The sequence below is a fragment of the Schistocerca serialis genome, chromosome 2 (genome assembly GCF_023864345.2).
Source record: "Schistocerca serialis cubense isolate TAMUIC-IGC-003099 chromosome 2, iqSchSeri2.2, whole genome shotgun sequence".
In the NCBI taxonomy this organism is placed as follows: domain Eukaryota; kingdom Metazoa; phylum Arthropoda; class Insecta; order Orthoptera; family Acrididae; genus Schistocerca; species Schistocerca serialis.
The window spans coordinates 707837484-707857994 of NC_064639.1; the positions used below are offsets into that span (position 1 = coordinate 707837484).

At 41.5% G+C, this 20511-nt stretch overlaps 1 protein-coding gene across 7 annotated transcripts in view; it reads left to right on the plus strand.

Annotated features, from left to right (window-relative positions):
* Window positions 1-20511, plus strand: part of LOC126457870 (protein BUD31 homolog) — a 67391-nt gene that overhangs the window by 29346 nt on the left and 17534 nt on the right. For all 7 annotated transcript variants that reach the window (XM_050094526.1, XM_050094527.1, XM_050094528.1 and 4 more), the window contains exons 3-4: window positions 10817-10939; window positions 11021-11187. In XM_050094526.1, the coding sequence (XP_049950483.1) occupies window positions 10817-10939; window positions 11021-11187 (290 nt within the window). The remainder of the gene's footprint in view (window positions 1-10816; window positions 10940-11020; window positions 11188-20511) is intronic.

Sequence of the window (20511 nt, forward strand, 5' to 3'; positions counted from 1 at the left end):
CACCGATGCCGATGCGATCGCTGAGCATTTCGCACAGCACTATGTTCGGGCCTCTGCGTCGGGGAATTACCCGCCTGCGTTTCGCGCGCTCAAACGCCGGGAGGAAGGCAAACGGCTTTCTTTTGCTTCTCGCCACCCTGAGGCGTATAACGCCCCATTTAGTTTGTGGGAACTCCAAAGTGCCCTGGCACAGTGCCCCGATACAGCCGCTGGGCCAGATGGCGTCCACAATTAGATGCTCAAACCCCTGTCCCCGGACTGTCAGCGATGTGTTCTTGCCATCTTCAACCGCATATGGGGCGATGGTGTCTTTCCGTCGCAGTGGCGAGAAAGTACCATCATTTCGGTGCTGAAGCCTGGTAAGGACCCTCTTAATGTGGATAGCTATCGCCCCATCAGCTTGACAAATACTCTGTGCAAGCTACTGGAACGTATGGTGAGTCGACGGCTGTGTTGGCTGCTAGAGTCTCGGGGTCTTCTGGCTCAGTGCCAGAGCGGCTTCCGTCAGGGCCGTTCCACCGCCGGTACTTTGGTCATCCTTGAGTCTGCAATCCGCACTGCTTTTTCCAGGCGCCAACACCTCGTCTCTGTCTTTTTCGACCTCTCCAGAGCGTATGACACGATGTGGCAGCACCATATTCTCGCCACGTTGCACGGGTGGGGTCTCCGGGGCTCTCTCACCATTTTTATTCAGAATTTTTTATCTGTTCGGACATTCCGCGTTTTAATTTGCACATCCCATAGTTCACTTCATATTCAGGAGAACGGCGTTCCACAGGGCTCTGTATTGAGCGTGCCCCTTTTCCTTGTGGCCATTAATGGCCTTGCAGGAGCAGTAGGGTCGTCTGTCTCACCCACGTTATATGCTGACGATTTCTGCCTCTTTTTCAGCTCCTCCACCATTAGTGTTGCAGAACGTAGGTTGCAGGGAGCCGTACGCAAGGCGCAGGCGTGGGCCCTAGCCCATGGGTTTCAATTTTCTCCTGCGAAGACTTGTGTTATGCACTTTTGTCAGCGTCGAACTGTCCATCCCCACCTTGAGCTTTATCTTCAGGATGCCATGCTCAGGGTTGTTGACACTTACCGTTTTCTGGGATTGCTGTTCAATGCCTGGCTTACTTGGCTTCCACATATTCGTCAGCTCCAAAGCGTCAGTGCTGGCAGCATCTGAATGCCCTCCGCTACCTCAGCAACACAAGTTGGGGTGCCGATCATAATACGCTGCTGCAGCTCTACAAAGCCCTCATGCTGTCCCAACTGGATTATGGGAGTGTGGCGTATGGCTCAGCGTCGCCCTCAGCGTTGCAACTGCTGGACCCCGTTCACCACTGTGGGGTTCGACAGGCGACAGGAGCATTCCGCACCAGTCCTGTTAATAGCCTACTTGCTGAGGCTGGGGTTCCTCCGCTCCACATTCGGCGTCTACAACTCTTAGCCAACTATGCTGCCCACGTTCGTTGTTCGCCTCGTCACCCTAACTACAGTCTCCTTTTCGCTAATGCGGCAGTCCATACCCCACACCAGTGGCCTCGATCAGGCCATACCATTGGGATCCGTGTTCGGTCACTCCTTAGTGACCTCGAGTCTTTGCCTCTTCCATCTGCTTTTCAGGTCCACCCACATACACCACCTTGGTGTATTCGTCGGCCGCAGCTTCGGCTGGACCTCTCACAATGGCAAAAAGATTCAGTTCCTCCTACAGTCTTGTGCCGCCAATTTCTTGCTCTCCTCGACGCATCCCGCAACTCAGAGGCTATCTATACAGATGGCTCGATGGTTGATGGCCGTGTGGCGTGCGCTTATGCTCATGCGGACTATGTAGACCAGCGCTCCTTGCCGGACGGCTGCAGTGTTTACACCGCAGAGCTAACAGCCATTTTTTGTGCCCTTGAGCGTATTCGTACCAGCACTGGAGAGTCTTTTGTCATTTGCAGTGACTCTCTCAGTAGTCTATAGGCTCTTGACCAGTGCTACCCACGCCATCCCATTGTTGTTGCCATCCAGGAGTCCGTTCATGCTCTTGAACAGCGTGGACATTCAGTAGTGTTCATATGGACCTCGGGACACGTTGGGATAGCGGGAAACGAACACGCCGACAAGTTAGCTAAAGACGCCACCCGCAAACTGCCGTTGTAGATCGGCCTCCTGGCAACTGATCTCCGATCGGTGTTATGCCGTCTGGTCTTTGGGATGTGGGCAGACGAATGGCGCACTCTGTCTGTACCCAACAAGCTGCGGCGTGTAAAGGAGACCACGACCGTGTGGGGTTCCTCCATGTGGGCCTCTCGCAGGGATTCTGTTATTCTCTGTAGGCTCCGCATTGGTCACTGTTGGCTGACGCATGGTCATCTGCTGTGTCGAGAGGACCCCCCCCCCCCTCATTATCGCTGTGGTGAAACCATGACAGTGGCCTATATATTGTTGGAATGTCCTCTTTTAACCGCCCTCAGGCGAACTTTTAATCTCCTGGGTGATTTATCATCTCTTTGAGGTGACGATGTCTCTGTGGCAGATTGTGTTTTAAGTTTTATTCGAGCAAGTGGCTTTTATAGGTCCCTCTAATTTTATTGCATCGCCCTCTTTTGTGCTGTATATTTTACTTAGTTTTGTGTTGTCATTCGACTCCACCCTAATCTTTTAGGCTGGAGGTTCTAACGTGTTGCAGAGTGGCTGGCTCATCCTATTATTTTCGTGATCAGCCAGCCACAGTCCTCTGCTGTGCAGTTTTAATTCCTTCTGCCTTTGTTCTCTCTGTTGGTTTTGTTGCTGTGCTCCGTTTTCCGTGTTGTTTTAACATTGATCATGGGGCTTTTCTTCCCCCGGAATTTTTATTTTAGTTCTTCGGCTGACTGGTGGAAAGTTTCACTGTGGTCTGTGTTTTTATGAAACAAGGGACCGATGACCTTTGCAGTTTGGTCCCTTTAATCTTTAAACCAACCAACCAACCTTCCCTTAGTGTCCTATGATTCTGACATGGACGTGTATGACCCTAGTTGTTTTTGTGCCGTAAAATAAAACAAAACAGCTCATGGCATTGCTCCCTCTCTTGGAGAAACAGTGTCTCGCAGTTTCAGAAGTACTCAATGGAGCTAATTACACCACAGTGGATCTAGATCTTGTCTATGGTCCTCTGTATGGATCCTTGTGTTCTGTCATCCTCTTCATGGAGATTAGTTTCAAAGATAACCCTCCCATCAAATATCGGTGATCGTCAAACGGATCTTAAGTTTCCTTGAACAAGAAACTTCAAAGTTCGACCTGTGCCTCAGGACTGTATTAGGGCTTCGTATGGAGGTCAGTGGGCGACCCCTCTACAATTTTGTGTTCTTAATTAAGTTTTGTAAACCTTGACTTCATATGCGACATCTGACAAACAAGTAAGGGTACAAAACTGCCCAGAGTAGCACTTTTGTAACATAGTCTCCCTGGTCTGTATTCCACTAATCAGTGCTCGGTCTTTCTCGTGGGAGTTCAAGATCCATATACAAGCCAACTGCCTTGATCCTCGGTCCAGATGGTGAGCTGTTTCCGGGAGTCATCCTAAATATTGTCTGATTGAAATGGGAACTTGTACTCTATTATTTTGGATTTGTGACCATGAAGCAGAAATAAGTGTGAAGCCTTTAGTGTCTTGCTTCACTGTGTTATGTGCAAATATCACAACAGGTATTGTTGGATCCCAGTCTCTCTGTTACAAGTCACCATACGTTGAGAGCATATATGCCAACATCATAATAAAGCATTCTGTGAGGCCATTCATCTTGTATGGTAAGCAGTTGTCATCCTGTGGATGATATTGCAAAGTGAAACTATCCAAAATACCAGCATCGACTGGAAAAATTTTCGTACTGGAGATCACCCACGGTGCTCCAAACTTCAGAATGATATCTTCTCTGGAGAATTTGTCAATTTCTGGAGATTTGGCAGTCAGCACAGCTTTGGAGACGGCACAGTGGATGAGGTAATCAGTGTAGATTATTGTACGTAGATTCCTTTTTGTGGACTTTGGGCACCTCCTTAAGATGGGGATTCAAGTTTGTTCAGATGGTGCTGCTGCAGGTTGGATTAGTACCAAATGTCCCAGAAGTAATTGCAGCTTGTGCTTCCATTGTTGGCATTCCTTACAGTAGATCTCATAATGTCTAAAGAATCGATAGAGACTGGGGTGTGATACCTGTATCTTATTCTGTCTGTAGTATTCACAATGGAGCATCATGGAAGTACTTATGGATTGCTGGCTCCAAATGAGCTAGGATGGCAAGCAAACATTTCTGCCCCCATATGATCATCGTCCCTCTTAATACACTATTTTGTTCATTAATTGGAATTGTCCTATGATCAGTTCCTTATTTTTCAAGGTGTCCATGATTTTGTGCCATGCTGGATCACCCCTCCCTTCAGCAGCAGTGTCATTTAATGCAGTATGACTAAGCTTTTGTCCACACTGCTGTGCTCTGCCAAAGGATTCCTTGAAAGGCAATCAGTATCATTGTGTTTGCATCAATTTTTGTATGCCATCATGCTGTCATACTCGTGAAGCCTCAAGTCTCCCATCTTGCCAGTCAACCTGACTCATCCTTCAGGCTAGTCAGCCAGTACGGAAAATGGTGCTCCATCATAACGCTGAATGAGTTGCCTAGCAAACATGACTGGAACTTGTTGATGGTCCAAACAACTGCAAGGCACTCTTTCGTGTTGTAATCTATCTTGGACATGGAGAGTACTCTCGGAGCATAAGCTGTCGCCTTTTCAGCACATTTCTGAATTTGTACTAAAGTGCTCATATAGCTAAACTGTTAGTGTTGATGTGCAGTTTTGTGTTCAACATTCTTGTTAGACATTGCTAGAACTGGAAAATGTCTGTGTGCTTAGGAATTGGAAAATTGGTGACTGCTCTTACTTTCTCTGGATCAGGACAGACTCCATTGCCATTTACTAGGTGCCACGGGATTTTTATTTCTTCGGTGACAAAGGAGGACTTCTGTGGATTGAGGCGGAGACCTACAGTCTGAACACAACTTCATCACAGTTCTCAAGTAACTTAGATGTTCTTCAGATATCTCTTGGAAAAACAAAAATGTCGTCCAGACGGCAAAGATACATTGGCCACTTAGTGTCAAACCAAGTTGTCTGTCGTATGTTCTAAGATTGCTGAAGTGTTACACAGTTCAAAAGTCACAGCTTTAAACTAAGAGGCCATCAGGAAATATGAAGGCAGTCTTTTGCTAGTCAGCCTTGTCAAGTGACAGTTGCCATTCATGGCGGATGGTCAAACTTGTAAGCGCTCACCTAAACAGCAGTGATAAAAGAATACCACATGTTATTTTGGATACATTGCAGTGCTTATCATGATCTCTGGATGGTGTCTATGTAATACAGCTATTAAATATATCTTGCTCTTTCTAGTTTTCATTAATTTAATGTCTTCTGTGATTTCAAACTTACGTTCAGTGAAGGTCTGTGTACATTTGAGTGGTAACGTCAGCCTGATATCTAGTACTCAGGTGTTGTTTAAGATTCATTTCAGTGCTTTGCCTGATTGCCTGTTAGTGTTACCTGCCAAAGCATTCACAACAAAGTGCCAGAGTTTGACGTGTTCCTGAAAAATATTGAAGTTCACATAATACTAGGTGCAAAAAACCAGTTGAAACTTGAAATTGATTGCAGTGAGATTTTTGGAGAAATTTTAAATGTATGTGGAAAGGATGTGCTAGTGGGAAATGGGGCTGGTGTATTTGTTGCAGTAGCCAAGACACTCAAATCCACAGAGGTAGAAATTGAAGCTGCATGTGAGATTGTTTGGGCAAGAATCAGTATCAGGGGTGGGCATAAAATTATAATTGGATTCCTTTATCAATAACAAGACTCACCTCCTTAAGTAACCGAAAACTCAGTTCGCTTGTAAGTAAATTCCCTAATCACACAGTAATCATTGGTGGAGGCTTTGATCACCCTATAATCAACTGGGAAAATTACAGTTCTGTTAGTGACCAGCATTACAAGATATCCTGTGAAACCTTACTAAATGCCTTCTATGAAAACTACTTAGGACAGATAGTTCAGAATCCCATGCACGATGGAAATATTCTAGAGCCTATGGCAACTAATAGACATGACCTCTTTGAGGATGTAGGTTTTGAAACTGGTATCAGGACTGCGACACAGTTGTGGCAACAATGATTACCAAAATACAAAGGGCGGCTAAAAAACTAGAAAATTTTATTATGTTCAGTAACCTAGAGGGAAAAAAGCAATAGTGTCATGTCTCCATGAGGAACTTGAAACTTTCAGCACAGGACAAGATTATGTAGAGGAACGAGGGCTCAAGTTTGTTTATATATAAAACAAAGATGATATAACTTACCAAACGAAAGCGTTGGTATGTTGATAGTGACTCGTTTGGTAAGTTACATCATCTTTGTTTTTAGATAATTTTTCCCACATGGAATGTTTCCCTCTGACATGTACTCAATAGAACACTTCATGGTGGGAGGAAACCTCCGTAGTATACAGTCACTGAAAAAAAAGTAAAAGAACAGTCCGTTGCATAATAGGTGTAAAACAAAGCATAGGGCTATAGATTGAGAGTTGCAAAATGAAACATGTTGGGCCGTCAAGAGAGCAATGCCTGAAGCCTTCAATGACTACTGTGGCAAAAATTGTCAAATGATCCTTCAGAAAACCCAAAGAAATTGTGGTCATATGTAAAGGCTGTTAGTGGCACCAGAGTCTGTGTCCAGTCCATGGCGAATGAGACAAGAACTGAAATGTTGCGGTAACACAGCAAAAGCTGAAATACTTAACTCCATTTTCAAATTTTCCATTACATAGGAAAACCCAAGAGAATAGCCACAATTTAATCCACATACCACTGAACATATGAATGAAATAAATATTAGTGTCAGTGGAGTTCAGAAACAGCTGAAAATGTTAAAATTGAGCAAAGCTCCATGGCTTGATGGAATCCCTTCAGATACTGTACTGAATTTGCAGCTAAGTTAACCCGCTCTTTTAACTATAATCTATCGTAGATCCCTTGAACAAAAAGCCATGCCCAGGAGAAAGCTCAAGTCACACCCATTTATGAGATGGGTAGTAAAAGTGATTCATAAAACTGCCATCCAGTATCGTTGACAATGATATGTTATAGAATCTTTGAACATATTCAGAGTTCAAACATAGTGAGGTACCTCGAGCAGAATGACCTCAATGCCAGCAGGCATGGATTCCGAAAACTTTGACCATGTGAAACCCAACTCACACTTTTCTCATAAAACATACTGAAAGCTTTAAATCAAGGCAGTCAGGTAGACATAGTAATTCTGATTTTCAAAAAGCAATTGACTCATCACTGCACCTACACTTCTTGTTAAAAGCATGATCATATGTGGTATCAAGTGAAATTTGTGACCTGATTGAGGATTTTTGGGTAGGGAGGCAGCAGCATTTTGTTGTGGATGCAGACTCATAATCACATGTAGAAATAATTTTGGGTGTGCCCCAGGGAAGTGTTTTGGGACCCTTGCCTTTCATGTTGTATTTTAATGGTAACCTCAGGTTTTTTTGCAGATGGTGCTGTATCTATAATGAAGAACTGTCAGAAAGGAGCTGCATAAATATGGAGTCATCTCTTGATAAGGTTTCAAAGTGGTGCAGAGATTGGCAACTTGCTTTAAATGTTCAGAAATGTAAACTTGCACACTTCACAAAATTTTAAAAAAAGTGCAGTATCATTTGATCATAATATCAGTGAGTCACAGTTGGTATTGACCAACCCATGGAAAAAATTGGGTGTAACAGTTAATAGGGATATGAAATGGAATGGTCACATGGGCTCAGTTGTGGGTAATGTGGGTGTTAGACTTTGCACTACCCCAGTATTTTACCAATAATCCAATCAGTCTACAAAAGTGATTGCCTACAAATCACTCGTATGACCCGTTCTAGAATATTTCTCAAGTGTGTAGGACCTGTACCAAATAGGAATAGCAGGGGATATTGAATGTATACAGAGAAGAGCAGCATGAATGGTCACAGATTCATGTGATCCATGGGAAAGTGTCTCAGAGATGCTGAAGAAACTGAACTGACACTCTTGAAGGTAGACGGGCACTGTCCCAGGAAAGGCTACTGACCAAGTTTCAAGAACTGGCTTTAAATGACTATTCTAGAAATATACTGCAACTGCCTATGTATCACTCACAAAGGGATTTAAGGACAGATTAGAATATTCACAGAAGCACAGAGGCAGTCAGATGATGTTACTTCCTGCACTAGAGGCCAGTAGCTGCTATCTGCACCAAAAAGACAGCTTGTGTTTTACATGCATCAGTTTGTCTTCCGTTCTCAACTGCTGTGGTGTAATCCTGACAAAGTATTCTGGGGAGAGGGGGAAACCATAATTGGCATGTTTCTAGATGGGTTTATTGGAAAATGAAAATTAACAGCAAGAAAATTCTTTTTCACCAGGGCAACACTCAAGTCAGCACAGTGGTACTAATAAGTGTGAAAGGGCATCATCAGGGATGTAGCTTTGACAATATTCCGATGTATTCTCCTAATTCAATCCAAAATGATTTTTTGTTGTCCTGTAACTTACAAATTTAACATAATGGAAAGAAACTTTCTTCAAGTGAAGAAGTGGTTGACTTTAAGAATGCTTTGGAGAATATGATAAAAATAATTTTTCTAATAAACAGAAAAATGGTTTGCAACATAATTTTTTGAGTAAAAATAGAATTTTAGCTATGTATTTCTATTATTATAATATTGTTTGATTAATGCTTTCCTTTTACCAGGTCTATCACACACTTTACTAAATGAATAATGGAAAATATCATATGAAGATGTGAAACAAATACTAACAAAGAGATAGAGGGGCCGGCCAGTAACTAACAAAGAGATAGAGGGGCTGGCCAGTACTTACCTCAGTCAGTACAGCCGATAGATACAGAAAACAACAGAAAAATTTTTACCCTAGCTTTCGGAACTTTCTTCCTTCTTCCCCCTTTTTTCCTCCCTCTCTCCTCCCTGACAAAGGAACAAAGTTCCGAAAGCTAGGATAAAAAATTTTCTGTTCTGTGTATCTATTGGCTGTACTGAGCTAAGTACTGGCCAGCCCCTCTATCTCTGTTAGTAAACACACTTTACTATTGGTCAGATTGAACCACACTTGCTGTTAAGATTACTGCCTGCTAATAGTGCCATCATTAGTAGTATTGATACCATTTTCTATTTGTCAGGTCCTCTAAAATATATTCCACAAGTAAAAAAAAAAAATACAGCTGTAAGAGGGTAATATATGTAGCTATTGGGAATAAGCTGTTGCAAACTAGCATTGAATTACTTGATAGTTGGGAGCCATTTTCTGTTGCCAGTTCATTAAATGGTTTTTTTATGATGAACAGTAGTACTGTGTGTTGTGATGAAGCAAGCTGGGATATTTTTACTTCCCCTCTTGTTTTGCCATCTGCCTCCTTAAAATTCATTTTTTCATTTCTGACTAATTGCCATTAACATACGTGAAAGTAATCTGCATGCCCATAAAAGGGAAAGGTTGGTCCTCAGTTTAAAAAAAATATAGCGTCAGATCTAATTTTTTGCTTTAGTTTCATGTATGTAATTGATTTCCTAATTTATTTCGATTATTCCTAGTTAATACTTTCGTTATTGGGTAATTGTTTCATAACTTAAATGCTATTGTTGACTTATATTTGTTTATAAGTTCTGTACTAATTATAAATATTCAGAAGAACAACTAATAGGATGCTTAAAATATTTATTTGGCTCTATTCGAAAACATGTTAGCAAAGCCAGTCCTTAATTAATTCAAAAGTAATTTGTCCAAAGTATTGTTTGCGTAACTATATCTTTTAATTTCATCTTTTATACAAATAATTCAGCCTAACTCTTGCAGTAGAAGAAACTGTGATAAAGATGGAATTTTTCGATGTATTCAGTTAATTTAATGAGTTAAGTTTTAATTGTAATTTCTGTAAATTAAATATCAAATAGTGTGTAGTTTTGGTGCTGATATATAATGGCCTGATTTTTGGTCCCAAGTCAGTCAGTCGTCCCAAGTCAGTCAGTCCACGGCCGAATCTCAGACAAGAACCCGTAGTGGTTAGATCAGCAACTATGCATCAACTTAACTGTGAAATAAGTGTTACACAATTAGGCCGTGTGTTAAAACAATGACAGTGTCTGTTCCATATGTACCTTTTTATTCTTCGTGAACTGTGTTGTTAGGCTTTTACTGCTCATCTACAGTAAACTATTGTGGCAGTATGTGGATGTTTGCTTGCAACCTATTAATGAGGCTTATCGAAAGTTTAACAATATTTAATTGGCCATATAACTGAGTAATATTGGGGGATTGTGAACAGTGAAAGTAAGGAACTGTGAAATGCAACTGTGCACCTGTTGGCTACATCATTTAAAGCAGTCGTCGTTTAACTACAATCCCTATTTTTCAGCCGGTATCACAATGCAGTATATCGACACAGAGGACAATCGACAAAGAAATAAAGCAGGCGAACGTCACAGTGTGTCTACAGATCTTTTATATATGCAATATATTTACCCGTATTTAACAATGGTTTCTGTTATTTTTAGAATAATAACAGAGAAGCTATACTGTAACTTTGTATGTTCTCAACATTACTTTATTATAATCAGAGGACGCACGCAAATTCAGCGGATCTACATTAAGATTTTAATCTGCTATTTAAGATGATTTGAACTAGTCATACATTCCTCCAGTACAAGCAGTCTTAAACTTTTGAAATATGTGTTGTAATGTTTTTTATTGTTAAAGCTGAAACGGAACCTCATGAAGGAAAGCGAAAAGTGGAAGCTCTGTGGCCCATATTTAAAATTCATCATCAGAAATCGAGATATATATATGACCTGTTTTATCGCAGGAAAGCTATCAGCAGAGGTAGGTAGACAGTATTTCATTAATAAAACTAATTATCAGAGGTGTGTGAGATTGTTGAGTTATATTGGCTTGTTTTTCCAGAGCTGTATGAGTACTGCCTCAATGAAAACATTGCAGATAAAAATCTGATAGCAAAATGGAAGAAACAAGGATATGAAAATCTGTGCTGCTTGCGGTGTATACAGACAAGAGATACTAACTTTGCAACAAACTGTATATGCAGGGTACCAAAGGGCAAACTTGAAGAGGTAAGCAGTTTTTGATGCTCCAAAGAAAATACTTTATTTTGAATTTTATTTTTTATTGGTTTCAGACAAAGCTCATTTCACTGGATATAATAATGTCGTGTAACGATACAAATGAGATTCATTTGACTTCATTACAAAATATAAAAACACTATATTAAACAACCAAATTATACACAGGTGTGTAGGTAATGAAATATAAGTAAACTCCACAGTTGTCACCAACAGAGGTGTCAGTACTGAGGAGGCTAGTCCCCCATCCCAACTGGTCATGAAAAAATGAATTTCCTGCAGAGTAAATTTCTGAAGCTGGCAATTGCTGATTGAAACTACATATCTTCTGCAAAACTGATTATAAGGGTGCGCTGTCGGGTGTGCCTGGATTTAGCCATACTGTACGATCATCGTTCTTTAGATTTTGATTTTATTTGACCACTGAAACATAATCCGCAACAGATTTTGTAATTTAACCATTTCCATTGTAATGGATAATTGATAGAGGATCTGATCCGCAACATGTTGTGGCGAGATAGAACTGTTGTCTCACGAGTGAGAAATTGCCAAATTTGCATTTATTAAGGTCCTAGGAAGTTATTATAATACAGTCTCCACAAATATGCATAGCTGCTGATTGGATACAGTCCGAACATTTGGCCATGACACAAGGGCACAGTCGTACATGTACCATATTGTTTCTAATTAACAGTGTGTACAGATGTGTGTCCTACGGTCAGCTTCCCAATCGGTGCAGTGTAAGACAAAGCTTTCAGGATGTTAAGTATCTTCCATGCTTAGGCTGGAGTTCAGTAACACATCTTTGGTAGTTCAGTCAAATGTTGTGCCACATACCCACAAATATAACAAGAGTATCATTAAAATAGTATGGTTATTAATAAGCAACTGAAAGGTGGCACTAATTCTAGCAGTTCATTCTCCTTTAAACTGTAGTAAATTATTTTTTATTATTATTTTAGATGAACAATATCTACACACACACACACACACACACACACACACACACACACACACACACACACACACACACACACACACCATCTCACTTGAGCAGTGTAAAAGTCCATAACGAAACAGAAAAACAGAAAATAGCAAATTTTTGCATAAATTTCTGTTTTACATATTCCCTGTAGTCTCTCTCTCACGGTTTTTCATAGAATAGAGTATTCGTAAGACCTCCTTCACACTCTGTACATGCAGCACTTGTTCTGTGTAGGGATGTCTGTTGATGAACTCCATCTGCCACTCACCACTCAAGGAGTTCCTGAAGCAAATAATATAATAAAAAAATAAACATTTGAATGTAAACATAAGACAATGCAGGTATGGAAAATTTCAAATTTCTGGTACTGAAGGGGAAGACAATCATGAAACTGATTGAAAATGTAAATTTTAAATTTAATTTTTATTTATTATTGGAACTCCTGGACAGTAATTTCCCATAGTTTCAGTGATGAAATTTCATCTGAAGTGCCTCAAAAGTAATTAAATGTGTGACGTGGTCTTCCTGCCACGCCCACTTTGCTAAGTCGGTGGACAATGATTTTGTGGATTAATTCCGAGCAAACATGCACAGGATATATCTAGAAGGCTGTGATATACACTCTTTGGTTTTATAATCATCTCTGATTTCCACTGGGAGACAGAAAGGGCATTGAACACAACAGACTCAAGACGACGACGACGATGATGATGGTAGGCACTCTGAAAGTGTATTATGGCAAGGCTGTCAGACTGCCTATCCAATGTAAGTGACATCAAAAGTGTAGTATGTGCTACATGTTTCCACATAGTCAACAGATGAACATCCCATTCATCTTCTGTGCCGCATTTGGGGGGGGGGGGGGGGGGGGGGGGATAGTACACCTGGAAAAAATGACGTCGATTTTGATCCAATTACAGACATCCCACCTGTGGAATAGTACCTGTTCTGATAGTGGTTTCAGCATCGTCCACCAACAGATAGCACAGTGGCATAGTTACCTGAGCAACATCAGTGTCTACCATTTAATACAGGGTGTTTGTGCGGACAAAGAAAAAAAATTCCCAGATTTTTCCCGGTTAAAAATACTTTCTCCTGGATGAAAACACACTTTTATCATGTTAAGTAACAGTATATTTTCCATCGGAACTGTAAAACTTATCAATCCTTTGAGTGGTTATGGTTTGATACACAGGCGTAGAATTTCCCTGCACTTTAGATAACGAAACTCAGGGATAAAGACACGTTTTGGAAATATCTGTAATGTGCAGCAACACATACGCTGCATTTTTTCGTATTACGGAAGTATATATTGGAATTCCAATAAACACCGCATGTTACTTTCAGAGTCACTGAAATTGAGATTGCGATGCTCTTTTGTAAGCCAGTCATAGCTCATGTCACATGATCTCGCCAGCCGATGACAGCGGATATTCAGAGCATAGGACACATGATGTAGTCAGCCAACAGCAACATCACTGTTTAGTAGCACGAACACACAAACAGGAAAAGTTAATAGTTTAAATTAACACACATAGTGTAACTACAAGAAAAGCAAAGCTTTCACGTATAATATTGGTCTCTAAGGTTAATAATATGCAAGAGAAGCTGATCTTTCATGTATAGTGTTGATCTTTTTTACGCGTGTGACACTGTAAGATACATCACACAAATGTGAAAGTAAAATTTTTGATATTGGCATAAATGTCTGATCTAAAGGGTTCAAAATTTTTCTAAATGCCTCATCATCAAAGAGTTGATTTTTAAATGAGAGTCACACGCTCTGAGAGTTAAGAAATTCATGGTACATTCTCGCACATATTTGTAATCGAGAGAACAAGAACTCTTCAGAAAATTTGCACTCGTTATTGCCTACTAGCTAGTAACTTGCTGTTTTGTCTGACATAAAATTAAATATAGGATACATAAAACAAATAAAGACAAGAGACAAGCAAGAAAGTACAGATTTCTTCAATCCTTGGCTCCTAGAATTTTCCTCTCTTATGTTGCTACAGCTTTACATGGCATGCTTTCCTTTCTGCGAAGGAATCTATTACCTCATCAAAGTTTGTCAAACCTTTTGCTACATGAAAATTCGAAATGTTATGTAGTACTGAAAAAGCTGTTAATACAAATAATACCCAAGACTGGTGTGGTTTCTCGATCTGATTACATCTATATTGTTATTATCTGCTAGATAAAACAAAATAGGCCTTTCTAATATTGCAGCAATTTTGTAACACACACGAGGCTGTTTTGGCACAAATGGTCATTTTTATAACATGGCAGAATATAAATCACGAAGTACCAATATCAAATGCCTATTAGGCCTACTACACGCAAAAAGCACCTTATTCTTCCATAATGTGTGATGTTTTCGTTTCTTCTCCTTCCTCGTTCTAACAAATGATCTTGTCATCACCAATTACTTCCTCAATGGAACTTAAGCGACTGCTAGCAGGGGACTGTACGATCGGTCCTTACTAGGGTAGCAATCTCACCAAAAATTTTCTGTCAAAATTTCATTTTCTTGGATACACTGAGAAGATAATACGTAATCTTTCTCACGTGTTTTTCCTGTTAGTCGTTTATTTCCATTCTGGTAGTCTGCATCTATGGATTTCGCTAGTTATTATAACAACTCTGATCATTCGCAAACCCAGTCGACATAATCAGACAGCGTTTGGCATTCATTTGTGCAGCTTCACTCCGCTCAGCTCATATAGTCCTGTCCCCTTTTGTCTGCGGAAAATTTATTTCTAGATGCAACAAGGATTCTTATGACAGAGACTTTACGTACACTATGCACGCATTCAAAAATAAACTTAAAATATGTTCAAAAATGTTCAGAAACCAACAGGGATGCGTTTCAAAATCATACGAATAATCTATAGACCAACTTGTGCTGGATGCTAGGTGCTTTGTGAAAAAAAGTTGTTTTTCCCTCAAGAATATGAATTTGGCGCCCCCTTTTCCCGGTAGCATCTAGCTGCTTGCTGAGACTGCTTGCACAGCCAACAGCCACATTCCTGTAGCCAGAAGCAGCAGAATCTACTGCTCAAACGCTACTCAACTGCGCACGCGCATGAGCCCGCTCATAAGTGCTAAAATGAATCTAATGTAAACAGTTGTAACTTCACGCCCGTCAGAGGCAATTTGTTGTTATGAAGCATGCATTGTGTTCCTAATGCCTTTGACACATTTTGCTGTTGGCAGACGCTTGCATGAGCACTGTGTGTCGTCGTGTATGGCACATTCCTTTGCAGTTTAAGTTATTTTCGTTTTCTCTCGTTTATGTTTTGTTGTTGAAGTATTATTCTGCAGTAGCGGGATACAGTAATAATTGTTAGAGTATCGTTTCTTACCACTCAGAATTACAAAAATTTCCTGAAAACTAAAACAATGAAAAAACTCCCATAATTCTAAAAACATTCCCAGGTTTTTCCCGGATCTCCTGGTTGTCCCGGGTCATATACACCCTTAATAGGGAATGCTCACAGTGAGAAGCAAGCAGGCAACCATGCTGCAAATGCACTCTTGTGCTTCCTATAGCTGACTCAGTGAGTTTGAAAGGGGTTGAATTGGGTGTTTCAAATGGTGGGATGGGCTTTTTAGAAAATTGCCACACACATTGTACTTACTGCATTAGTTGTGCAACGATGTTGATATATGTGGACCACACCTATAGACGAGGTTCTGTACAACCACACACCACAGGTGTCTCCCCCTGTGGGTCCGGGGGTTAGAATAGGCCTGTCATAAGAGGCGACTAAAAGGAGTCCCACACGTTTCAGCCTTTATGTGGTGGCCTCAGTCGAGTTTGACCTCGCTATCTTTCTAAATTTTTCCAAATAGCAAGCCTTACATGGTGCATTGTGTCCATCATGCATTGAGATCTTTAGCCCACTTTCTTGTCGTCGCATGGCTGTCCCGCTCATTCTCCATCTCTTAGGCGTGGACACCTTCCTGGATGCATTTTCCACCATGCCTTATGCAGTGTCACTTTCTGCGCTGACGATGAACATGGACTTCTTGGCACCACATATCCAGCACGGTAGCCAATCCGTTAAGGTGGGGCTGCCATGTACCCTGTTGGTTGTAGCCCTCTGACAACACAGCGATTGCTCTGCTGATGCCTGCACTGTTAACTCCCCATGTATGCCATGGAGTAGGTGCCCATCTCCCTGGGGCATCAAGACTCCCGGCAATGGCCATCCTGCCAGGTGGCCCTTGTTGGTGCTGGGTGGCACCAATGCGGAGGGTCCCTGGTCAGAGTGGGTGGCATCAGGGCGGATGATGTGCGATGAAGTGTACCACGTCATCTCTTGCAGGTGATCAAATCGCCAGCAGTCCCTACGTGTTCCAAATCTCAGTAAAATGCAAGGAAGTACGATCCTAAATCATTCCCCTCTCTGGCCACACAATGGGAGGAATGCCCGGCTAAGGATGGCAGTAAACCTTATTCAGCCCAGTACCTCGTATGTACAGAACTGATGGGGGCATCTTTGTTTCGATGAAACAACAGCTTTTTGTAGACCATTTAGAGGGCAAGTTTTGGGAGGTGGAGGGTTTGTCCAAAATGCGATCAGGGTCAGTCTTGATAAAAACAGCATCCTCTGCCAGCCACAGGCATTACTCGCTTGTGACAAGCTTTTGGGTGATGTTTCTGTTACCATCACACCCCATAAGAGCTTAAATATTGTCAAGGGTATTATAGTCCACAGGGACCTTCTTCTGCAGTCTGACGAGGAGCTGCACGCAAGCTTAGTGACTAGGCGTTCATTTTGTCTGACGTGTCCAACAGGTCCGAGGAATAATCAGGTTGCCACCAGTGCCTTCATCTTGGCCTTAGAGGGTGACACATTGCCCGAGAAGGTAAAGTTGATGGTCTACCGCTGTGATGTAAAGCCATATATAGCCCTCCCCCTATGTAGTGCTTTAAGTGCTGGAAGTTCAGCCATAAGACTAACCATTGTACTTCCAAGGTCACATGTTGAGATTGTGGATGTTTATCACATTGTAATACTCCATGTGCCCCGCTTCCCATCTGTGTCATTTGCGGAGAGCATTATTCCCCTTGCTCACCAGACTGCAGGATTTTACAGCACGAAAGGAAAATCATGGAATACCAGACCCTGGATCGACTGACCTACACTGAGGCTAAGAGGAAATTTGAGCGTCTACATCTTGTGGCTACGGCCACCTCTTACACTGCCGCTATGAGAACAGTTGTAGCCCCATCCGTTCCGCAAATTCCGGTCGGCTCTCAGAGCCGGAAAACTGCACCTGCCCGCTTGATGGTGGGGCGCACCAAGGTCCGTAAAAAAAATAAGGTTGAGCAGTAAGCGTTCTGTCCTGCCATTGGCTGAGGCTGTGACGTCACGAAGGAACCGCCGCTGCCTCTGGAACAGCGCTACAAATGGCAGCCCGCGCATTTACGCGATGTATTTGTTAAATGTTTCAGTTTCTACAGAAATAGTAAAAGGTAAATTGTTATTCTGCTATTTCTAGAAAGTTACTGCTATATTCTGTAACTTGTCCAGCTTTTAAACATACACTGCTGAGTGCTGACTTTAATAAAATAAAGCGTCTATAGATCAAACTATACAAAAATAAGTGCAAAGTACAGTCTGTTTTGCAGTTCTCTACGAAGTAAATGTTCGAAATTAGCATTCAATTTTCTAACTTTGGCTCTGGGAAAAGTGTTAACTTGTAGACAAGCTCTATGCAACGCTCATTTATATTCTGTTTACATCATGTCAACAAAAACACTGTCATTTTCACTCAAGAAATTATGCAATAGCCTTATTTGTAGGAAGCATTTGAATTACCTACCTCAACTGCCACACACACACACACACACACACACACACACACACATTCTTAATTTTCTCACACCTCAAACCTTTGGCTTACATTTTTATCAAGGTGGATGTATAATGTTTGCCCTAGTTGTTAAAATTCACTTATATAAAAGGGCATTGACTCAAAAAAAGTGCTGCAAAATACGATTTACAGGAAATAGTGGTAAATTAACTTACCAAGTCCGCCGTTCAGCAAAGTTGGTATGTAGTGTGGGAAACAATAAGCCAATCCTTGACACTGTCAGTGTAGAGTCTTGCTAGTTGTGAAACAAACACAGTAAGAGGACCTTCACTTCTATCACTAAGTTTATATATATTATTTAACTTTCACAAATATTGTTTATTTACATTCTAAAGCGATGACAAATACTACTTCCTTGCTTTCCGTTGCTGAGCGGCAACTGCTTTCTTCGACTTGTCCTTTGCAGACAGCCAACGCAGTCGGATAAATGTTCTCGTCCTAGCGTAAATTTTAATGATTTCTGGGTGAATAGTGGGGAATCGCTCGGTAAGTAAGGCGCACAGGTTCTTGATGACACCAGTTTCCCTGGACAAACTGTCGTGTCCACGGATCTGGGCAAAAATTAATTCAAATCTGCTAATTGTTTCGAGCCACGTTTCTGAAGGCACAAGCAAAGCCCCACGAGAAAGCATGCCCAGCCATCCTCTCGATGTCTCCTCAGGCAGTGTCAGTAACTCTCCAGTGGGTGTGGCCAGTGATCTGTCATACTGTCTGCATCGATAAGCTACATATCCAGCAAGATATTTAAATCCTTCAGTGCTACAATCAGAAGCCAGTGACATTGGAGGCACATCGGATTCTCCTACTCCAAAATCTAAATCTTCTATCTCCTTCTCTCCTTCAACCATTGCCAACGCCTCAGACATATCAGGCAGGATATTGCCAAAAACAGTTGCAGACACGAATCTTCCTTCTTCACCTGGCTCAACAGACGATGCATTTGAAAGTGTAATATCGTGAGCGTTTGCTCCCAACACAGTCTTATCCGGCTCTTTACCTCGACTGGCGATGGATGATCATAAAAACGTCCAAGGCCTCTTATAAGAGAAAAAACGTTCTCCAAGCAGTCTTGATTTAATCTTGCTGTAAGAATATATTCAATATTGTAAACAGCTAAGTCACTGAACAGACCCAAAAGTGACCGAACAGTTTTCAAAAATCCTTTCTGGAAGGCTAGGAGATGCTTTGAGTTACCAACACGCATCTTCTCACAACACTTAGAAAATTTACGTAGACACTGTTCTTGGGCTTGAAAATTGACACCAAATCCACAGGCTAGTGATTTATTACTTTCTTTTGTCCTTGAAATAAGTACATCGAAAGTCTCATCCACCATATGTATGAAATCACTGGCGCGTCCTTCTTCAGGCCTCAAATACCGAATCTCCTGTGCAGCTGTATTTGATAGCAGCTGAGGTACTGAGCGTACTCGCTGTCGCTCTCTGCCCTTCACTGTAACGTGTTGCTGAGATAACTTGGGACATATTTTCATCTCGCCACTGTCCAGAACTAACAGTTTCTCAAACACAGTTTTTGTCACAGCCTTGTTTTCCAACATTATTCCTTGATGGAGCAAGTGGTTCCTTAAGAGTTTGAGCAAATGGGGAACGTCAGCAAACACCCACACACGTCTCAGAGAATCACACGGGTGTGGAAAACAAGTGTTTTCATGAGTAATGCCAAGCTCCTTCCAGACAGAACTATTCTTTGCACCTATGTCTGCTACTGCAGCGACAACATTGTAGCAAATGCTGGCCAGGGAAACAATTACTTCGTTCAAGAGTGCTGCTGTCATCTGAACGTCAAAACTGAAATAGATAGGCTGCTTCCACGTTGCAAACAAGCCTTGGACCATGACAACGAGGACATTACTGTGAGGTCCAACAATCCTGTCATCTTGCTGATCGTAACAAATTATACTGTCAATGTTCATTTCATCAAATGACAAAACACAAATACGTTCCCTGTCAGTCAGTGTTGCAGCCTGCATTTTCATCATCTCTAAAACATCCTTCAAAATTCCTGCTTGGCAACTGAAACTGCGGTTTATCCGAGAACGCAAGATTGACACTGCAGGTAGAGGATACCCGAGTTGTTTTTCTGTGAGGAAATTGTAACTCTTCTGCGAAATAGCACGTAAAGTAATAAACTTACAAATGTCCTCTTTGCCCCATCGAACCCGTTTTGACCCGTCCAACAAACTTCTAACTTGATTGGGTGAAAATATTTTGCCCGGTATTCGATTAGTTTCACGAGACACAAGTTCCTTTTTATTAAATTCTTCTTCGTGTAGATGTCGTTTCATTGAGGACAGCTGACCTCTAAAATCTTTATTACATGCTTGCAATTTCATGCACATGTTCCTTAGGTGAGCATTTCTCCTCTGTAGTGATGCTACAGAATTCTGTAAAGTGACTTTATGTGGATCACTACAAAGAACTTCA